The 19,438-nt window shown below is 36.5% G+C and overlaps 1 protein-coding gene across 1 annotated transcript in view; it reads right to left on the bottom strand.

Moving 5' to 3' along the window:
• The window catches only part of FAM155A (family with sequence similarity 155 member A), a 459,682-nt gene that overhangs the window by 9,430 nt on the left and 430,814 nt on the right, over positions 1–19,438 (bottom strand). Inside the window, exon 2 of the mRNA XM_027645753.1 lies at positions 4,944–5,115. Within this exon, the coding sequence (XP_027501554.1) occupies positions 4,944–5,115 (172 nt within the window). The remainder of the gene's footprint in view (positions 1–4,943; positions 5,116–19,438) is intronic.

Genomic DNA, 19,438 nt, shown 5'->3' with positions numbered 1-19,438 from the left:
ACAGCCAATTGCAGCCAGCTCTAAGATGGACTCCCCACTGGCCGAGGCCAAGTCAATCAGTGATGGTAGTAACACTTCTGGGATAACACAGTTAAGAAGAAAAAAGAAGTCATTATACAGAAGTAATTGTGTCCAGAGGAAAGAGGAGAGAGAATATGTCAGAGCAATGGCTCTACAGACACCAAGGTCAGTGAAGAAGGAGGAGAAGGAGGTGCTCCAGGCACCAGAGCAGAGATTCCCCTACAGCCTGTGGTGAAGACCATGGTGAGGCAGCTGTGACTCTGCAACCCATGGAGGTCCACAGGGGAACAGAGAACCACCTGCAGCCTGTGGAGCACCCCCCACACCAGAGCAGGTAGATACCTGAAAGAAGCTGCGACCCCACAGGAAAGCCTGTGCTGGAGTAGGGTCCTGGCAGGGACCTGCAGATACATGGAGAAAGGTTGCCAAACTAGGGCAGGTTTACTGGTAAGACCTACGATCCTGTGATGGAGGAGGTAGAAAATCAGCCATATTTTTTAAGATATGTTTTACTTCTCTTTATCCCATTCTGATTTTGATTAGTAATAAATTCAACTAATTTCACTAAGTCAAGTCTGTTTTGCCCATGGTGGCCACTGCTGAGTGATCTCTCCCCATCCTTATCTCAACCCATAAACCTTTCTTTTTTCCTCTCCCCTGTCCAGTTGTAGAGGGGAGTGAAAGAGTGGCTTTGGTGGGTATTGAAGAATCCATCTGGAGTAGGTAGTTCAGTTTGCAAGGTGCAGTTCGGGATGCAGATTGAGATCTGGGTGGGAACTCAGAGAGACAAGAGGCTGTGAACTGCCAACCCTTTGGTCAACAAAAGGCACAGACTGGTGGTGCCAGCCAGGATGGACACTGAGAGTCACAGTAGGAATGGAAGACTCATGAGGAAGAGCCAGACTTGAGCATGGGTAGACTGTGAGAGTATAAAAGCCCAGGGGTTCCTTTGCTGGGGGTCCTCCTCAGAGGCAACAGGTTGGGCCGTTTCTGTGTTACTGCACTTTATGGAGCTAGACGTCTGAGACTCTACAATGGGAAACCTGGGGTCAAACCAGTAAGGAAACCTGGTCTGACTGCATGTGAGTGGGGTATGTGGGAAATCAAGCAAAACACCCATCAGGTCACTGGAGCTGCCTGCTGAGAAGGGGCTTCAAACACAGCAGTTAAAGTCTCTGGCCTTGGGAGTTTGACTGCCAGAGAATCTCGTAAATGGTCAGACTGGGAAGTTTCCTTAACAGTGGGCACCTGGTGTCCAGCCAGAGTCAGCCCACCACAGTCTTTCAACTCTCTTTTCGCACTGAAAGACCATGTGTTAAAGAAATCTGCCACATCTTCCATTCAAGCTCGGAAAAAAAATAAAGGAAGAGATGACTACATCTATGACCGAAAACAATCCCAGTGGTATGTACATTGTTTTCTTAGAAATTACAATCAAAAACCCTGACCTGGAACTTTACATGGAGCTAATTCGTTGTAATCTGCCATATGTGTTTGTGTGTTTCTGTGTGTGCGTGTGTGTGTGTATGTGCGCCTAAACTCTATTATTATTTCCGTTAAATAACATTCTGGTTTGCATGGGCAATTCTAGACAGCTGAGAGGTAGAAAGAGACATCTTTCAGTTTCATCTAAACCAGTATTAACTTTAATCATATGAATATGAACGCCAAAGGTCTAAACTGAAAGCTATCACTCAATTCTAATGAATATGAAAACCAGTAGGTTCCAGAATAGTGCTTGATGGAAGGATCAATTTCTTTCCTTCCTTTTCCTGGAAGCAAGGGTGCAAGAGTGGAACACAAAATTCTTTCCAGTGAATTGCATATTCCCATAATCAGAACCACACTGTGATTCTGTTTGTTTTCATTAATCTCCCAAATACTTTCTTTTGCACTGCAGTTATTCCACACCCTCATGTGCATTTCTACAAAAGACAAGTTTTGGTGATATGTAACTAGTGCAGCACACTTTCTTCCTTTCCCACTATCTGCTTTCATTGGAGATGATCAACTAAGACATTCTCAGGCTAGAATACTTGTCACTTATTATATGAGTTCTTCAGGAATTTCGAAGTATTCAATATTAATCCATATTATAAACTAAATTTTTTTCTTTTTAATTTATGGTGACAAAGATAACAATGACTGCAGAATTTCTTGTGAGAAAATAGACAATCCTATGATGTTTTGTCATCATGTGGATCTTCCAAGGAAAGATAAAACCTTTGTTATTATTTCTTTTTACAGCCTCCAGCACTTTTTTTTTTTCAGACTCCAACTTCACAAAAATCCTGCCCCGAAAGAAAAAAAAAAAGTACACAGGTTCCTCGTCCACCACTGCTGCCATACGCTCACCTCCAGCGGATTTCTGTGCTCTGGCTCACTGCTGCAGCAGGACAGGCATGGCAAGGGGAGGTGGCAGCTCGGTGCAGCCAGGGCACCTCCCAGCATTGCTGCTGATGCCAGCCTCTATCTAACTGCAACTGGAAAATGGCATGTAATATTTATATGTATGTCTCACCCTCTGTGCTGTAGTTAATATCAAATAAACCCAAATATCCCTCTAATACCTTTTCCTGTTAGTTGACACCTAAATAGTAGATAGAAACACTTTTTGACCTTACTCTTTTGGGTTTCGCTAATGAAGAGCAAGATCAGTAACTAAAAATCCCAGAATATGTCTGCCAGACAGGAGCTCACAGAAAGTGTAGCAGGAGAATAGGTCCCCCAAGACATAAGTGACCTGCTTCCAGCTGCTTTTCAGCAGGAGGATTTCAAGTTATCTGTCAAGCCACATGCTATGCTGAGGTAGACTATTTTATCTGCTGTTGAACTCACTGTACTTTGCATGAAATAAATCTGTTTTCACTAAGCTACAGAGAAGTGTAATTCCTTAGTCCCACAGCAGATAATAGTTTCATTTATCATTGTTTAGTGGCAAGAAGTACTCTTACAGTGAGCTACTGCTTAGTAAGAGGGTGAAAATGGACCTGTGTTCCAGACAAAGCTTGAACCGCAGCCTTGTACCTGTCCTCAGCGTCTTCTCTTGTACACAACTGCCTAGGGTCAGCATACTAACTCCCGCGGATCTGCTAATACAAGCTCTGCTCTGCTGCTGCTGGGTCTGAATTTGAGAGGACAAAAAGCTCAACCAAATATTAGTTAGTGGACTGATAAGCTGAGCTTCAGGTCATCCTGGTTTTAAATGTCTGCAAAAAGACCCTGGTGACTAACAGCAAACACAGCAAATAGAGAGCAGCCAGCACTGTGAATGAGTCCTCTCATCAGGTGCAGGTGCCTACTTAGGCTGATATAAATATCTCTCAGCCCTACTGACTACACCAGATCTTTAGTGACTCTAGTGAGAGCTTAGCAATAGAGTTTATGTGTAGATATCCAGGTTACTAATACCTGCAATAAAGTGAGTTTAATCCCCTCCTAAAATTTCTTTTTCATTTCAGACTCAGAGATGTCAGTAATCTTTTCAAAATATATATTTTTTGTGTTTTAGGAAGGAATTTGGATTTTGAGTTATAGTAGGAAAATGGATATGTATTTCCTAAGAGATTTTCTGAAATATGTGCCAAGATAGTTTTGTTGATTCTTTGATTTTTTGCTATTGTGTGTGTGTGTAAGTGGCTACACATGTATATACATGAAAACACACACACCTATATATTGTATACTTGTGGTAAATAACATATAAATAAGTCTCTCACATCGGCTTTTACTATTCTATCTTAAACTGGAAAATAATACTAATTTGTTTACTGACTATGCGTATTGGAAGGCTATTAATATTTATGAAATGCATTAAAGTGCTAAGCACCATTGCCTTATTGATGACTCGAAATTGTAACTGAGATCACATTTTATTATACTGTCTTTTGCATATGGATGGATATTATTCAACTGTGTGCAAAAGGCTTAAGCTTCAAAAAGAAATAGAGTAAATATCGTAAATACCTTGCTACCAGAATCACCCTGAATCCAAACACAGAGTATAAGATGAAGTGAGTTGCCACAATCATTATACTTGCACTTGAGATGGTATATAGCATCTATGGGGTTTTATAACTGGGTCTGTTTTTAAGTAGCTTACCTTGGGCAACTCATTTAGTATCAAGATTTCCAGTGCAGCCCTAATTTAGAGGTGAAGGCTGTCTAACTTCTAATGTTTGGACCACGGATGTCAAATGATCTAAGTGTTGAAATACCTTTTTACTTATTTAGTAGGAATAAGTTGCCTGAATATCTTCAAGGTTCTTAGATGATACTCCAGGCACCAGAAATCTGAAGATAATATTGATATAAGCTGCAATTTTGTTTAGATGACTCCTAGCCAGTCCTGAAAAAATTTTTGTGATATCTGAGATATATATTACCAATACCTTTTAAAATTGAAATACAGAGGAGACAAAAAAGATCAGTTCTTCACAGTTGAAAAATTGATTTTTAAATTTCTCCACTTGTGAAAGATCTTTCCTTAGACATGCGCGTTCTGAGAGCTGCTATAGTTTTGAACACTATGCTTCAGATTCTCCATTTATCTAATGTAAGAATGTAGGTGTACAAAGGTGAATATACTAGAAACTGCACCTACCTTTCTCTTTGTCTTCTGAATATTGCATGACATGCAGCCTCTTTACTCTGAGAACTGCATGACATGGAGTAACAGAAATCCTCCACCAAATTATTAATTGTAAAAAGTAACCAGAGCAAATTTTTTCTAGCAATTTTGATTTGTAAGCCTGGTGATGGGCAAGGTGTAGCATAAATGTACATTTCTAAAGCTGGGCTCAAATCCTAGCACCTCTAACAAATCTTTCTGATGAGGAACACCTTGGGCTCTCGTAGTTATAGCTAAGTCCATGAAATTTAGACTTATGAAAACAAGTGAAATTAGTTTTTTTATACTGTACCTGTACAGATGAAACTTGATAGTCCTCCATAGATGACATCATCGTTGTCTGGTAATATAAAGGGACACCTCGTTTGAACCTCCAAACAGTATTGCTTGCAAGGAATTCTGTTGTTGCAGTGAAACTGTGTGACTTCAAAATACTGGGAACACAGCCAGGCTTTGTAGACAATCTGGAAAATAGAGAAGAATGAGAAGTATAGATGGATAACAATAGCACTGTCATTATTAGAAGAACATACTGTACTGCACACCTACATTAATGCTGTTTCTGAAAGAAAATTTTGAGAGAATATCACCTGGCTAAAATAAACTCTTAACTTTTGACTGTCCTCCCATTTCAGAAATAAAAACTCCAGCCAAGTCATTTAAAAGCAACAGTTAGTCAGGACTACGCTTATGCTATTATATTATCTTAGTTCATAAACAGGTATCTCTTAGATGTGACTTTTTATTGAATATATGCATACATGGAACACAGCCCTGTCCCTGCACCTTATCATAAACAAACTGAGATAATAACCTCATTTGAAGCCAGTCAAAGACAAATTTATGAAAGTGCACACAAGAAAGAGTTGAAAACCGGGCTCAGGCCATCTTTGTTCTTTCTATCATGTAGAGTTAAGCTACCAGGTTGCAATAGATGGTGCTGCTTCCCTTCAAATAAAACCTTATCCAGTCTACAGCACTAGTTTCCTGAACATTAGGGTTCTTGAACACTAAGAGCTGCAGACCAGGGGATAAATCTACCAGAGTGAGAATCAATGTCTACATTTGGGAGCTAAAAGGAACACTTTAAAGATGTTATCTGATGCTGTGTAGCCATGGCTGCAGGATCTTTGATTATTGCAATTATTATAATAATTTAAACAGAAAATTAAAATAAACATGCTGATTTTAATTTTTAATGCCTTTTGTCTTCTGAGCAAGGATGTTTGTCATTAGAATTGCACTAACCTTTTGGGCACAGGAAAGTTTCCTGAGAAGATAGATTGGAAACCAGGCAACAAAGGTGATAAAAACCCTATGTGACAGAGTACAGAGAGGTTTGGTGGTTCCCATTTTATTTTCCACTTATCTGTTTTGAAGTACATTATTTACTGTCTAGATACTTGCTATCTAGGTAGTTACATAACAAAAATTTCCTTTTTGTATTCATTCAGAATATCTGAAAATCTTAGTAACTACCTTTCCTTTATCACAGGCTGAAAAGCAATATAGTCAGCTGATCATTTCTCTTCTCTCTAGACCTGTTTCTAATAAAGAAGGAAATGTAGATTAAATTTTGAAGCAGCGAAAATTAAAAAACTCTGACACCTGAAATGAGTAATCTAGATGAGAGTTTGGTTTGAATTCAGTATGTTTCATCTCATTGGTTATAATTTGATGAGTGTCAATAATAGCAGCTTAAATTATATAACTAATTCCAATGTAGTAGTCCCAGAATCACAAAACTTTAATTTTAGATTGTTGCAATAGTGGCAAGTATGGGTAAGGCTGTGAAGTGATAAAGTGAAGCCTTTGTCAGTAATCTATGGTTTGTGATTATCTCTTTATAGCAGCTTTTGCCTACTGTATTCTGTAGAACATGATTTTTTTCCATTACAAATTCAATTTTAATTGCTTACAAAGTTTTCTTATCCACAGATTAATGACAAGGAAGACTAGGTGATGTGTATACTTTTTGTTCTCGTATAAACTTCTAGAGAGAAAGTGTTTTTCCTGTTATTGACTATATTACCCACCACATTTTTGATGCTTTAGTTGCTATATTGACACTTGCAATAATAAATGAAATAAAGCAATTGTTTTTCTATTTTTAATTAGTCAGTGAGCATAGCCTGTTTGTTAGAAACAGGAACACTGGGTCTGATAGATACATATTCACAGATGTTCTTTCTTGGTCGCTAACAGTGTAGAGAACCCTCTTATTCTCTTCATGAAATAGATCTAATAGTAGTATGTTGGGTTATGAACCATATTTGAAAATGTACATCAGTTTTTAGGGAGTGTATTGAAAAGTGTACCATACACAGTAACAAGAAAATGAGCAAACTCATGTGTCTACTTAAGCAAGATAAGAAATAAACTTTTATTCAAGAGCAGAAGTAAATAATGCAGTTGTGAGCTTCTGTGAAGATTTTGATGTATCTAAGCTCAGTTCATACATATCATCTTCCTGCTCTGATTCACAAGTTCTAAGCTTTGGCTCAAAATTACATTTAAATTCTTATCCATATTTTTAAAGAATGGATGTGCATGAGTGTACCTGTTCTTGATATCTGTTTCTTAGATAAATGCCTCTCGCTTTGTTTTTTTTTTCTTGCAGCTGATTTCAAACTTTTCTGTAGTTTATATGGATATTTTTAATATTCCCATATTGCTCTATTTTGGCCAGCAAGGCTACATGGAGCACCAGAGAAGGCTGTCAGTCCACTACCAGCACAACTGTGGCTGTGCTAATTCCTACCTTTCCAGAGAGTGCCCAGCCATTGTCTGGGGAAGGGCGTATGCCAAGGACCACACCAGTAAGCAGATTTTCCTTTTTTTGGAGAAAAAGGAAAAAAATGTAGGTGTTCGCGTATGAGCTGTGCTAGGCTAGGTGGTAGACCAGAAAGTAGTCCCTCTCTGCTCATACTTGTACAGATGATTTAAATTACTACTTTCCCAATGAACACCACAGATAACCTCTCCTATCCTTCCTGATCTTTCTAGGCACCAAAGGTTTTACACAGACATCTTACTTTCATGCTTAAATATATGCTACCCAAGAGGGAATACAGTAGTGGGTGAATTTATCTCATATTTGTACATATCACTCTGCCCAAGCACATTTGCATGAGTCCCATGGCTGACCCAACTGAGTAAGAAGATCCAGAGCAGTCTAAAGTCTTTCCTCTGTTTTAATGGTAGAGAAAGGTGACTTTTTAGCTTAAGTATTAGAAATTCATGGTTTGGAACTGAAATGTATTGAAATGCCTTGAAATTTTCCTAATAGTAAAACAGATATTAGGGCCTTTGGTCAGCCAGTATTCCTTCTTATACCCAGGAAAATATAGGTTTTGATTGGGTGGCAATTCTTCTAGCAAATCCAAAATGCTGATTTCCAGAGTCTAAAAACATGTGTTACATAACAAGGCCAGAAACTATCAGTGAAAATACACATTGGCCTGGAGTGTGTTATTCACTTTACAAACTATGCTTTAATATGAGGGTCCTTTTCCTTCTTAAAGTACACCAATATCTAAACCCAATGATTTATAATAACAATAAATATTCCTTTTAAAAATATTTCATATAGAACACTTCAAACTACTAGTTAAATTCTATTAATATTTTCCTATGTAATTTTCAGTGTGTCAATCCAAAAGATGGAAGGTGGATGTGAGGAGACCATGTGTTAAATAGCCAGAAGCAGGAAAAATTCTCTAGCTTTTTCATTTAGTAAAATCGTCTAGAACAAAATTCTTACTCTTTCAAAGCATGCACCTTCTCAAGATCCATGTCAGTAAAACAAATGTCTCGGATTACATTTCAAGGAAAGGAAATAGGAGCTGTGGTAGCAGTAGACATCTCTCTCACTGTGTTATATATATATATATACATAACATAGTTTTAGCAAAGCTAAAACTAACTCCTAACATAAACTGAACTAAACTGAGTTATAAGATGGGAAAGATATATGCATTATAGAGAAAATATAAGAATAAACAATTATCAACAGTTTTTTGAAAAAACAAGAGGAAATCTAGTGATTTAAAAAAAAAAAAATTCAAAACTTTAGAAGACAAAACAGTCATTTTTATTAACAGACTTTTTATTCATGTAAGTCAAGCTGCCAAAGCCAAACTAAAACACAAAGAAGATTTGGGATTTCTTAGAATTTCAGTTTCTGCTACATATTATGATCTTTTTTGTCTGTTGCATACATATGATGTAGAAAACAAATAGAATGGTCTTATGTTTTCTGGTGGCTTGGAAGATGATTGAAACCTTTGAAAAATCATAGTTGCTAACAGAAAACTGGCAGACCAATCTCAAAGAACAGAAAAAACTCCCATGTTTTTCTGTTAGTTTTGCTATTACTCTTTTTTAACATGGGACAGAACTAAGATAAACTGGATTATTGATGCATCATGGCAACAACATACATAGAATAAATACTTGAATACATCTAAATATGTCATCTCTTTACTATGATGGCAAGATAGTATCACATAAGAATAAAATCATCTTTCGTGTACAGAAGCATAGCTACAAAATCTGAAAGGGATTTAGTGGCAATTTTACTCACCGAAATAAATTAAATCTACCTCACCTTGTCCCTTTATGAAAAAGAAGTTAAAATTACACTTTTGAAAAACTGCATCAATCAATGCTGGCTTTATATACCTGTATTCATCATCATGAATGCCTACTCAGATCGACCATAATCAAAATCTTCTTGGTAATTATGAATTATTAATAATATGATAAAAACATATTAATAGGGCAGATTAATTTATTATTTCTACTCTACTGTTATTCAGTTTATTTCTACTGTACAAGTTTCAAGCCCATACCTGGAAGCAGAAAAAATATTTTATTACTTCAGTGATCAGTCACCCAACACAAAAAACTAGCTTCATCAATTCAAGGAACGAAAGTTTCACAAACAAACCAGACACTAAACTACATTCACTTGTCAAATCATTACATATTATAAATGGGTTGAGAGTTACCACGAAGAAAGTGAGGGGTCTGTAGAGAATTTGGAGAATTTTGAGAAACTAAAAGGCCATATCATATGCTTTTCCTCTCAGGACATTATGAAGAACACTTATTTTTGTCTCTTTGAGGGGATTAGCAGTCCAGGTTTTGCCTCTTTTTAGGATATTCTGTGTCTCATATCACACATGAGGTTAGACCCTGTCTGAGGTATGCTTTCTGGTCTTGAAAGGCAACCAGACAGAGTTACTAGATAATATGACTACATTAACTAGAGAGAGGCCAAGAGCTGCTGCCCCCAGTGTGTACAGCATGTCCAGGTAGAACACTGAATTGGCTGACCATGACCCTGGTCATTACACTAGCAGAATTATAACTGGCTGTGCAACTGCATAAAACTAATTTTAACTAGATGATCATTAAGGTCCCTTCCAACCCAGGCCATTTTATGATTTTATTTACTAAGATTGCAAAAACACTTGGAAGAAAAGTTGTATTTACAATCCATATAGACCCACAGTCTCCCTCCCTCCCCCTCTCATTCTCATTCACTCATACAGGCACAATACATGTGATTCTGGATAACCTGATTTCTGTCAAAACAGACTAAGTCACACTGCATGAGAGGTATCAGTAGAGCATAATGAAAAAGCTCAATCGGTTTAATTCTCTGTGGATGCCAATTCTTCATAGTTTTCAAGAGATGAATTCAGCTTGCATCTGCCCCTTCCCCTGTTGTTCCTGACTGACATTGTCATCACAGTTCTTAATGAACATTGTGAAATTTCCAGGAAGTACTTCAACCATTTTCCATGAAAATTACTTTTTTTTCCTCACTGAAGGAAAATTTCATGTTACTGACTGGGCTGCCAAAATAATTATACAAAAAGGAACGTAGAAATCATCAAAAAGCTCTTATGGTGTGTAGATGTGGAGGATGGTGGGAGGGAAAGAAAGTAGGAAGTAAAAAGTCACAACAGACTCTCTCAAAATGGTAAATTTTCTGAATCAAAATAGATTTTAAATGCTTTGCACTGATGCTACGCAACCATATTCATGGTTGAAAATGATGTCTCCAAACAGAGAACAACTTCATAATTTCATCTGCCAGTTGGAAAGGAAGGGGCCCCTCATGAACTTGAGAGGCTTTCTGACCATTGACACTTTCAATGACATCAGGAAATTGTACCTTATTGGAATAAAGGAACTAAGAGTGCTACCTTGAGACAGTGTGATATGATTCCAGCTTAACTTCTCCCAAAGTTTGTGAGTATTTGGAGATAAATTCTGCACTCACCATGTATACTGAGGAGTACCTCAGGCTGTGACTAACTAATTAATTGATTTTTCCAAGAATATTCGTGAAATAACCTATTATGTAAGCTGAGGTTTTTCAGCAGAACTCGATGGAAAAACAGAATTCATCTGAAAATAAATAGTGATGTGCCCTTCAAGTTTTGCTGTGTTCTACCCTAGTGATCCCTAGCCCATGTTTACTCATTGACAACAGCAGTGAATAAGATGTGTATAGAGAGTGAAATCTGTTCCCTGTGAGCCTCAGTTTAGTGTGTGATTTTCTGTAACCAAAAGTAACCCTAAATATTCTAGTATACAAGATTTGCATTATATGTTCATTAAAAGTTAGACTATATGCTTAAATGCCATGGGGTTTTGTTTGGTTGGTTGGTTGGTTTTGTGTTTGTTTGTTTTTGTATTTGTTTTTAATTTTTGTTGTTGTTTAGAATCTAGGTGAATTGTTGCCTCTGTGGTATTCTGTGACATTACCACAACTAATAACGTTGTGTCTTGTAGGGTTCCCGTTTCAATCTTCCTATGAAATATTTTAAAGCAGCCTAACTTCCTTTGCTTCATGTTAGCTTTTTTACTATTTCACAATCTTAAAGAGTAGAAATTAAAAACAGTAGTAATTCTTCATGAACTGGGATGTTGTAAACAACAGTTTTGGAGAAGAGCTACTGATAAAGCTGGAAAATCTTCTAAGCCCTTGCTTACACAAATAAAGATACTCATTGATTCAGAACTCTGCCCAAACACTGACCAGGCAAAAGATGAATACATGAAACACTATATAGGAAATAAGGGCATGAGCTCTAAATGTAATTTTATGTTTTATGAAGCAATGAGGAACCTCAAAAGAGTAGTCTTATTTCTTCCTATGATAAAAATTTTGTTGTAAAAGTCACTTTAAATTTTATGAATGCTAAGAGCAGTAAAAAAAATGCTATGTCTGTGAAGTACAGTCTCTAAAAAAAATTTTATATTCAGATCACCAGGGTATTATGTATTGGTTTGAGTGACAGTACATCTTCTTTAAGGAACATTTGGATCAATCTTACTTTCTGCTTTGTACATCAGGACCTGAGATATCATTTCGTACAAGTAGAGATGTCTGAAAGATTGCTTACAAGTGTATTTTATATAGACTACACAACTAAAATATAGATGGCTAACTGGTACAAGATCTGATTAAGTCTGACAAGGGTAGTGTTAGAAATGTGAACTCCCCCAGGAACTTTGTCAGTTTTGAGCACTGGGACAGTCTGATTTCAGGAAGACTGATGTTTGCAAGTATACTGAGGGATAAAAATCAGCTTTTACAGAGAGCCTTCTGTTCACAAGAGTTGTGGGATTGATGCTGGCGTTTCTCTTTTGCTGGCCTTTGTTCCTAGTCCCATTCTAAGACTTTGGGCAGCCTCACAATAGGGCTGACTAAGCACACATATAGTGCAGGAACAGTGACCAGATAGGAGGAAACAATATCATGCATAAGGTATCTTTGCCAATGAATATCAGTGGTACCATCAGTGATTAAATGTTCTTCATTACATGCAGTAGAAACTATATAACAAGTGGGTTGCTGAAAATAAGATATTTCATAGAAACAGTCTTAAAATAGAGGGGTTTTTTAAAGATAAAAAAAATCTTTTTCACTTTGTTTCAGCACTATCAAAATGAAACAATTCTGACTGGGGAATTATTTTTCAGTAAGGTTCAAATATTTCTTTCCAAAAAAGCTATTATCATTCTGTTTATACAGCCAAATATTACTCATAAAGCATTCATTTAAATACACATCACACTATTGAGTTTTATTACATTAGTATTGACTCATAGCTGTTCTGTTTTTGGAGAAGTTGTTTTGTACATGCATTCACACCAACAGCTACGCCCACCATTTTTTTGTCCAGGGAACTTAAATTTTACTTTTGTTTTTACCTTTTTCTTTTTAAATCTGATCCAGAATGAACACAAATTATCAATATGAGCTTCCTGTAAAACAGACATTATATTTTCCAGTTATTTCACTCTATGTACATGTTTAAAATTCCTTGTGTTATAAGGCTGTACCAGGAAATGAGAGTGTCTGTTTCATATTATAGAAATTTATGCCTGAAATTTACGGTAATTTGGAACTAACATGTCTGTTTTGTGGTTATTTCAACCTCTGATTTTATTTCTATTTTATTATAATGAATACTTTCTGTCTCTTCATGGATGGAATATCATAAGATAAATATTTTACTAATTATCCAGAAGATCTTAATGCTACCAGACACAAACTACTGTATTAAGAGACAAAACCTTCAAGTGTTTCCTAAATTTAAGAGATAATCTTGTTTCTTTCCCTATTTTACCCACTTATGAATAATTTTATTTGAAAGAGACACACACACACTATTTTATTTGAAGATAGAGGAAAGGTAAACCAAGGCTGAAATTTATTTGCCAGCTTCAATTTATATGCTATGTAACAAGATTTCTTTTAACCACATACAAATGAGTGGAATGACAAGCTGCTCTGTTCACATCTATATTGGAAAAGATGAACAGAAAGATGCAAATATGCAGGCTCCTAATACAAATATGTCTCTTTTGATTATGGAGACATTACTGCAGAGGAGATGGTATCAATGTCTCATTGTCACTTCGGTAATCTTTAGGAGAAAGTATATACAGATATAGGAGAAATCTATAATGTTTCTCTCTGCCAAAATAAACCAAGCTTCTGCAAAGGAAAGATATCCAAAAACCTGATCCACCAGTCCTGTCTTTCTGGTGATTAGCCATCCAATCAACTGGGATCATCATGATGATTAACTTCACTGTTGTTTTGTAGTACCCTAAAACCTCTGTATCAGAATTCAGTTAGAAGTTTCTTAATATAGGAAAGAAACTTTCTTTTGAAGATCATAAACATCCCTTTGGGTGAGCTTAAAGGAAAATGAAGATTAATAGCTTATTACAGAAATAAGTAGTCTGTAAAAGTAAAAAGGAGGCACTAGCCTTTGATTTTGTGAGCTTAATATTATTCCATCTAATCAGATACTATATTAAAATGTTACAATTATAAAAACAAAACAAGTGAATAATCTTCAAAGTGTCTGATCAATTTCTCTGGAAAATCTTAGGTTCACCAACTTCAAGTCAGCTCACAATGGTCAGGGCCTGTTTTAGAGTTTTACAGTCTTCTAAAATCACATCTGGATTCATGAACCAGGTGATCTGTCAAGTCTGGAAAGTATTTGTGTTCAGCTCTGCTCTCCATCATTTCTGAAGTGATGGTAGTCTGTGTAAATCAGCTCAACATGACAGTATTCAGAAGATTGATACTGCTGATTACCAGTGTATGCAGGAGATGAGAAGAGTCTCTCTCTTTATATCCTCTGCTTCCTCAAATTAAGGACCTAACTTTTTTTTTCTGCCTGCAAAACTCCAGTGTTGCTCAGAAGAGAGAATCTCTTTTGGGACCTGGGGGCTTCCAATCAACTTGCAAGAGCTGCTGCAGATCCCTGGCAGATGAGGGGACTTTTCACAGGCTGATGTAAACATAGAGATAAAAAAAAGTGTCTGTGCCTTGAAGTTCTCTTTCCATTTGGAATTATAACTTCTTTAACCATAAGACTTATTCAAGTTTGATGTTGAATTTTCATCTTGGTCATGCAGGAAATTGAGGGGCAGGTAGCGATCTCTTCACTCTGGTGATGAGTGACAAGGCTTGAAGAAACACAAGAAGCTGAGTCAGGGGAGGTTTAGGTTAGATATCAGGGAAAGGTCTTTCACCCAGAGGCTCCTTGAGTACTGGAACAGGCTCTCCAGGGAAGTGGTCACAGCACCAAGTCTGACAGACTTCAAGTGTTTGGACAATGCTCTCAGGCACATGGTGTGATTCTTGGGGTGTCCTGTGCAGGACCGGGAGTTAGACTCGATGATCCTGCTGGGTCCCTTCCAACTCAGCGTATTCTGTCATTCTATGAAGGTTCAGTAAATAAGATAACAAAAGCTAAAGACAAGGAGCTGATGAATACATAAGAAATAAGAAAATTTCTTAGGCACCAGTGATACGACAAATATTTTAGAACCTGAAATCTATTCAAAAAGAAAAAAACCCACAAGAACATATAACTGTGGAAGGAACCTGTTATAAAATAGACTCTATTAATAATATTATTTGTATCACCAATGCAAATTTATTCTAATCATGGTTAATTGAATTTATTTGAAGAACTTTATTGTGCTGTAAACTATCAAGAGGCAAAGCAGATTGACCTTACTCTTTTCTCTAGACATTTCTGAGTGCAGGAATAGGGCCAGAGACTCCACTGCACCATTCTACATTGCTACACTCAATGTCTTCAAGTTGTACTTCTTCTCCCCCTTACATTTAACTTCTAGAATGCTAGACCTCAGAGTTGTGTTGTTATGACATTGAAGTGAGACATCCAGACATCTGAAGAGGGTGAGTGGTCGAACTTTAAAGCAGTTCCCAAGGAGAAGAGATATTTCCCCTCCTCTCACAGGTTTTTTCTCACACAGCTCTGGTTTGAAGCCACACAGTCCACCAAAAGCTGACTTGTACCCAGTTAGCCAAACTTGGCCTGAATGGGAATATATATGACATTGCAGTCAGAGCCATGACAGCTTGTGATCACACATTTGATATATCATATTTTCTGGGAGAGCACAATAAGCTCTTTGAGGAGTTCATTAATAAGCTCAACAATAAACTCACCCAAGAACAGGTGTCCCAAGTGAGGAGTTTCCCCAGTCTGGGGTAGCTCTGGAAGGGACTAGACATTTGCCACAGCAAAATGACACTTGTTATCACAGGGAGTAACAAAGCAACAATACAACTTTCATATACCTTTTGCTGTTTCACCTGCCTATCTAGTGATCACCAGCATAGAGAAAGCAACAAATTCTTCTCGCCTCTGATTTCCCAGAAGAGTTGGAAGCATCATGTGTCCATTTAAGGGTTTGTGCAAACTATCTGCAGCTTTGCCCACAGTGACAACTCCCATCTCTAAGTCAGCATTTAGAGCTCTAATATCATATAAAACAGTATTTATGAGACTTCAAATTTTTAACCACCTTAGGAAGCCCATATTACTTTTTAAAAATTTTCTGCTTTCTCTGTGTAATCCAACCATAGTATAGTTTGAGAATCCCTTGAAAGCTTGTGTATGTGTTGTTTGCTAGCATACAAAACCCATATGCCTCTGAAGTTTCTACTTCATAAGTAGTCTCATAGCTCATTGGTTGGTTTTTAACTTTTTTTTTTTTAATTGGATTTACCTTAGAAATTTACCTTGGAGAGAATTTGAGGTGCATTTTTTATTTTTTCTACTACATTCACTCATACATAAAAGTAAGTAAAATAAATTTAAGATATTTAAGACTCTATCCAATTATTCAGGCACTACAGTCATATACTGTGACATATCTGTAGACAGAGATGACTGATGCTGTTAAACACAAAATTAAATCTCTGTCAGGTAAATTCTGCACCATTAAGAACAATATTGAAAGTAGAGATTATTGCCAGATATTCTTGTTGGCATTCAGAGATTCAAGTGGACTTTCTGATAGATAAAAGCTTCTCTTTTACTTAGGTAGAGCACGTTTGCTTCACACAATTGTCAAGATATGAATGATACAGTTAGTTTCTCTTCCTACCTATTTTCATTCTTGTTTTCCTCCTTTCTTATCCTGTATTTCCAAAATGCAAATGCTTGTTTATTTTTCCCACTCCTTTTCTATGTTTGCAGTGGTCTGACCTGTTCTCATGTCCGGATGCCTGGCAGTTTTTGGAAGGAAAAAGTAGTCCAATTCCTTCAAACTTTGTTGTGCTTCCAGAGTTTCCAGAGGAGACCCAGGAATGTCTCAGTGATTCCAGCCCAAGAGGACCAGCTTTCAGCACTACTATACACTTCTGCAGAAGAAATAGCTGATTTTAACAATATATATAATGCATATGACACTTCTCATCTTCAAAATACCTGATACTGGGATCAGTTTTGCCCGCCTAGTCCAGGGAAAAAACTTGGTTTATACTAGACTGAGGTTGAAATTTCAAAACCAGTCATTTTAGGTACCCTTTTCAGCTAACAAAAAAAAGGCATCTTATCTAATTGCATCATGAGTGTGATACTGCTCTGTGAGTGGCTCTACTAGCAATTTTCTCCATGAAGAGAAATATCCTTATTTTTCCTCTGCCAGATTTCCATCATCTTTAATAGTATAAAATCTAAAATATAGTTTTTTATCTGAAATATGAAAATCCTTTCACTGCTTGATGAAGTATCTTTGTGGGAAACTGAATAAAACACTGTACCATAACATGCAGTGTTTGCTATAAATTCTTTCTTTTTGTTTCTGTTGTATTTTGTGATGCTATCTCAGTTTCAGGCATTTTGCTCAAACATCTACATTCTTGTTATATATTAGACATCAATATCAATTTACTTACTGCTAAAATGTGCCTTTAGGGACACTGTTAAATATGCTGCAAACTTAGAGAGGATAAGGGTATGTGGGGCTCAGTGTTTTTCATAATTCACTTGTATGCCTTCGCTGATGGGTATGCAATAACAATATCTGAAAAGATGTTGTGTCTTCCACAGGGATATAACAGAAGAGTTATACATAAATGAAACAGTATAAGCTTGTAATAAATACATTGCATCACTCCCACATTATTTTTATGGAATGATATGTGTTTGACCTTGCCATTACAGTAGCATATTTGTCCTTTTTTTTCATAAGGGATCACCTGAGCTATACAAAACTGGTATTTATGCAATGAGTTGTAAAGGGAACTTTTTCTCTCTGAACAAATGTGTTGTTTGTTCTCAGATTTTAAAATATTTACTTCATTGCAGTTTTTCTTAAATGATTTCATGTGGTGAATGTTACTATCTACTGACACATCCAGCAATTTGTATAGGTCAGAAACATCAGAGAAAATATTTTCCCCTTCAAATTTACTTTCATTTGTTGTTGTTACAGCCTGTTCAGAAAATAGAAGGCAACGCCGCAAGACTATCAAAGATCCTGAGAGTAAAACACCAGACCTGCTACCAAAAATTGTACAATCTCTCCTCAGGAAAAGTTAATAGATTGATGGATTGAGAGTAGAAAATATTTTACTTTGTATTTCAGAATGATTCCTTGTCATCCACAGACTCTCTGACAAGTAAGCCACAGACATATTTGGAAGCTAATAAGTTGTTTAAAATAATATTTCAAAGTGGAATAATAAAACAAAATGTAGACGGTGATATGAGAAAGGCTAGCCAGCTTCATCTCTGCAAAGGTGAATTCTCTCTCTAATGAATTAAAATCCTTCTAAGGAATAAAACCATGATCCTGATGACAATTTATTTAGCTTTTCAAAAATCCATTAACCAGGTCTCTAAAGAAAGGTAATAAACCAAGTTATTATTGTTTAAGAGTACTATACTGTCACATATACAAAATGGGTAGGGGGAAAAAAAGAAAAAACAAATCAATCAGATTTCACCAGTCAAAACAGTTAAAAGCAGAGTGTCTTAGATTTTCATATATGCAATGTTTTGCTTATTAATGTATTAATGCATTAGAAAGAAAGCTAAAAAAAAGAAAACAAGTACACTGAAAAAAAATGTTAACAAAATCCAGAAAGAGAAATTAAAGTTGAGATGAACTTAAAACTTGCTGAATTTCTGTGCTGAAGAACTGAAAGAAATGAAACTCTGTGAAGAAAAATCTAAATACTTGAATACCATAGGGGATTTTATGTTCACCATGTGAGCCTGGAACATAATCTGGGTCTTGCTGTTTAGTGAACACTGTGCAGTGGCAGCTAGAAAAGACAGGTGAATTTACAAAAGCTGAGAAATGAGACAGAAAAAGTCTCCTGAACAGCCAGTGCTACATGCTTACCTGGAATACTCCACCCAGAAAGAGATAATCCCACATCAAAAAGAGGCACAGAATTAGAGAAGAGATGACAGCATTTTCGTCACTGGGTCCTCTGAAGAAAGTCTTAAAGACTGAGTTATGAAATTTCAGAAAGGAGAGGGTGACAGGGAAAGATCTATAAAATTATGAGTATTGTAGAGAAGAGGACAATTTTCTGATCCTGTTGTTTTATATCCCAGAACCAAGAGGCAAAGAAGTAATGGAACTGAAAAATCTAACTTTTGAAATAATAGATGGAAATATTTTTCCATGTAATGCTTGGGATTGGCAGTCATACATTAACATTTCCTTGAGAACAAGAAAGTAAGATTCAGAAAATGATCTTTCCAGGATAAGGCCATATGTACAGTTAATAGAGGAAAAGATTTGTGAAGACCTTTGGAGTGTAAAACTATGTTCACCTTAGATGCTTTGTAGCAGTGTACTTGAACTCTTTCTGGAAAACCTCTGGGCTTTTCTCTGCATGTATAAAGGCATTTATACTTACTTTAGGAGAGCTACTGCATTACATACTTAAAATGCGGGTGT

Source organism: Corapipo altera, unplaced genomic scaffold (genome assembly GCF_003945725.1).
Source record: "Corapipo altera isolate COAL_440 unplaced genomic scaffold, ASM394572v1 0, whole genome shotgun sequence".
In the NCBI taxonomy this organism is placed as follows: Eukaryota; Metazoa; Chordata; class Aves; order Passeriformes; family Pipridae; genus Corapipo; species Corapipo altera.
This window is presented reverse-complemented; position numbering and strand designations above follow the sequence as displayed.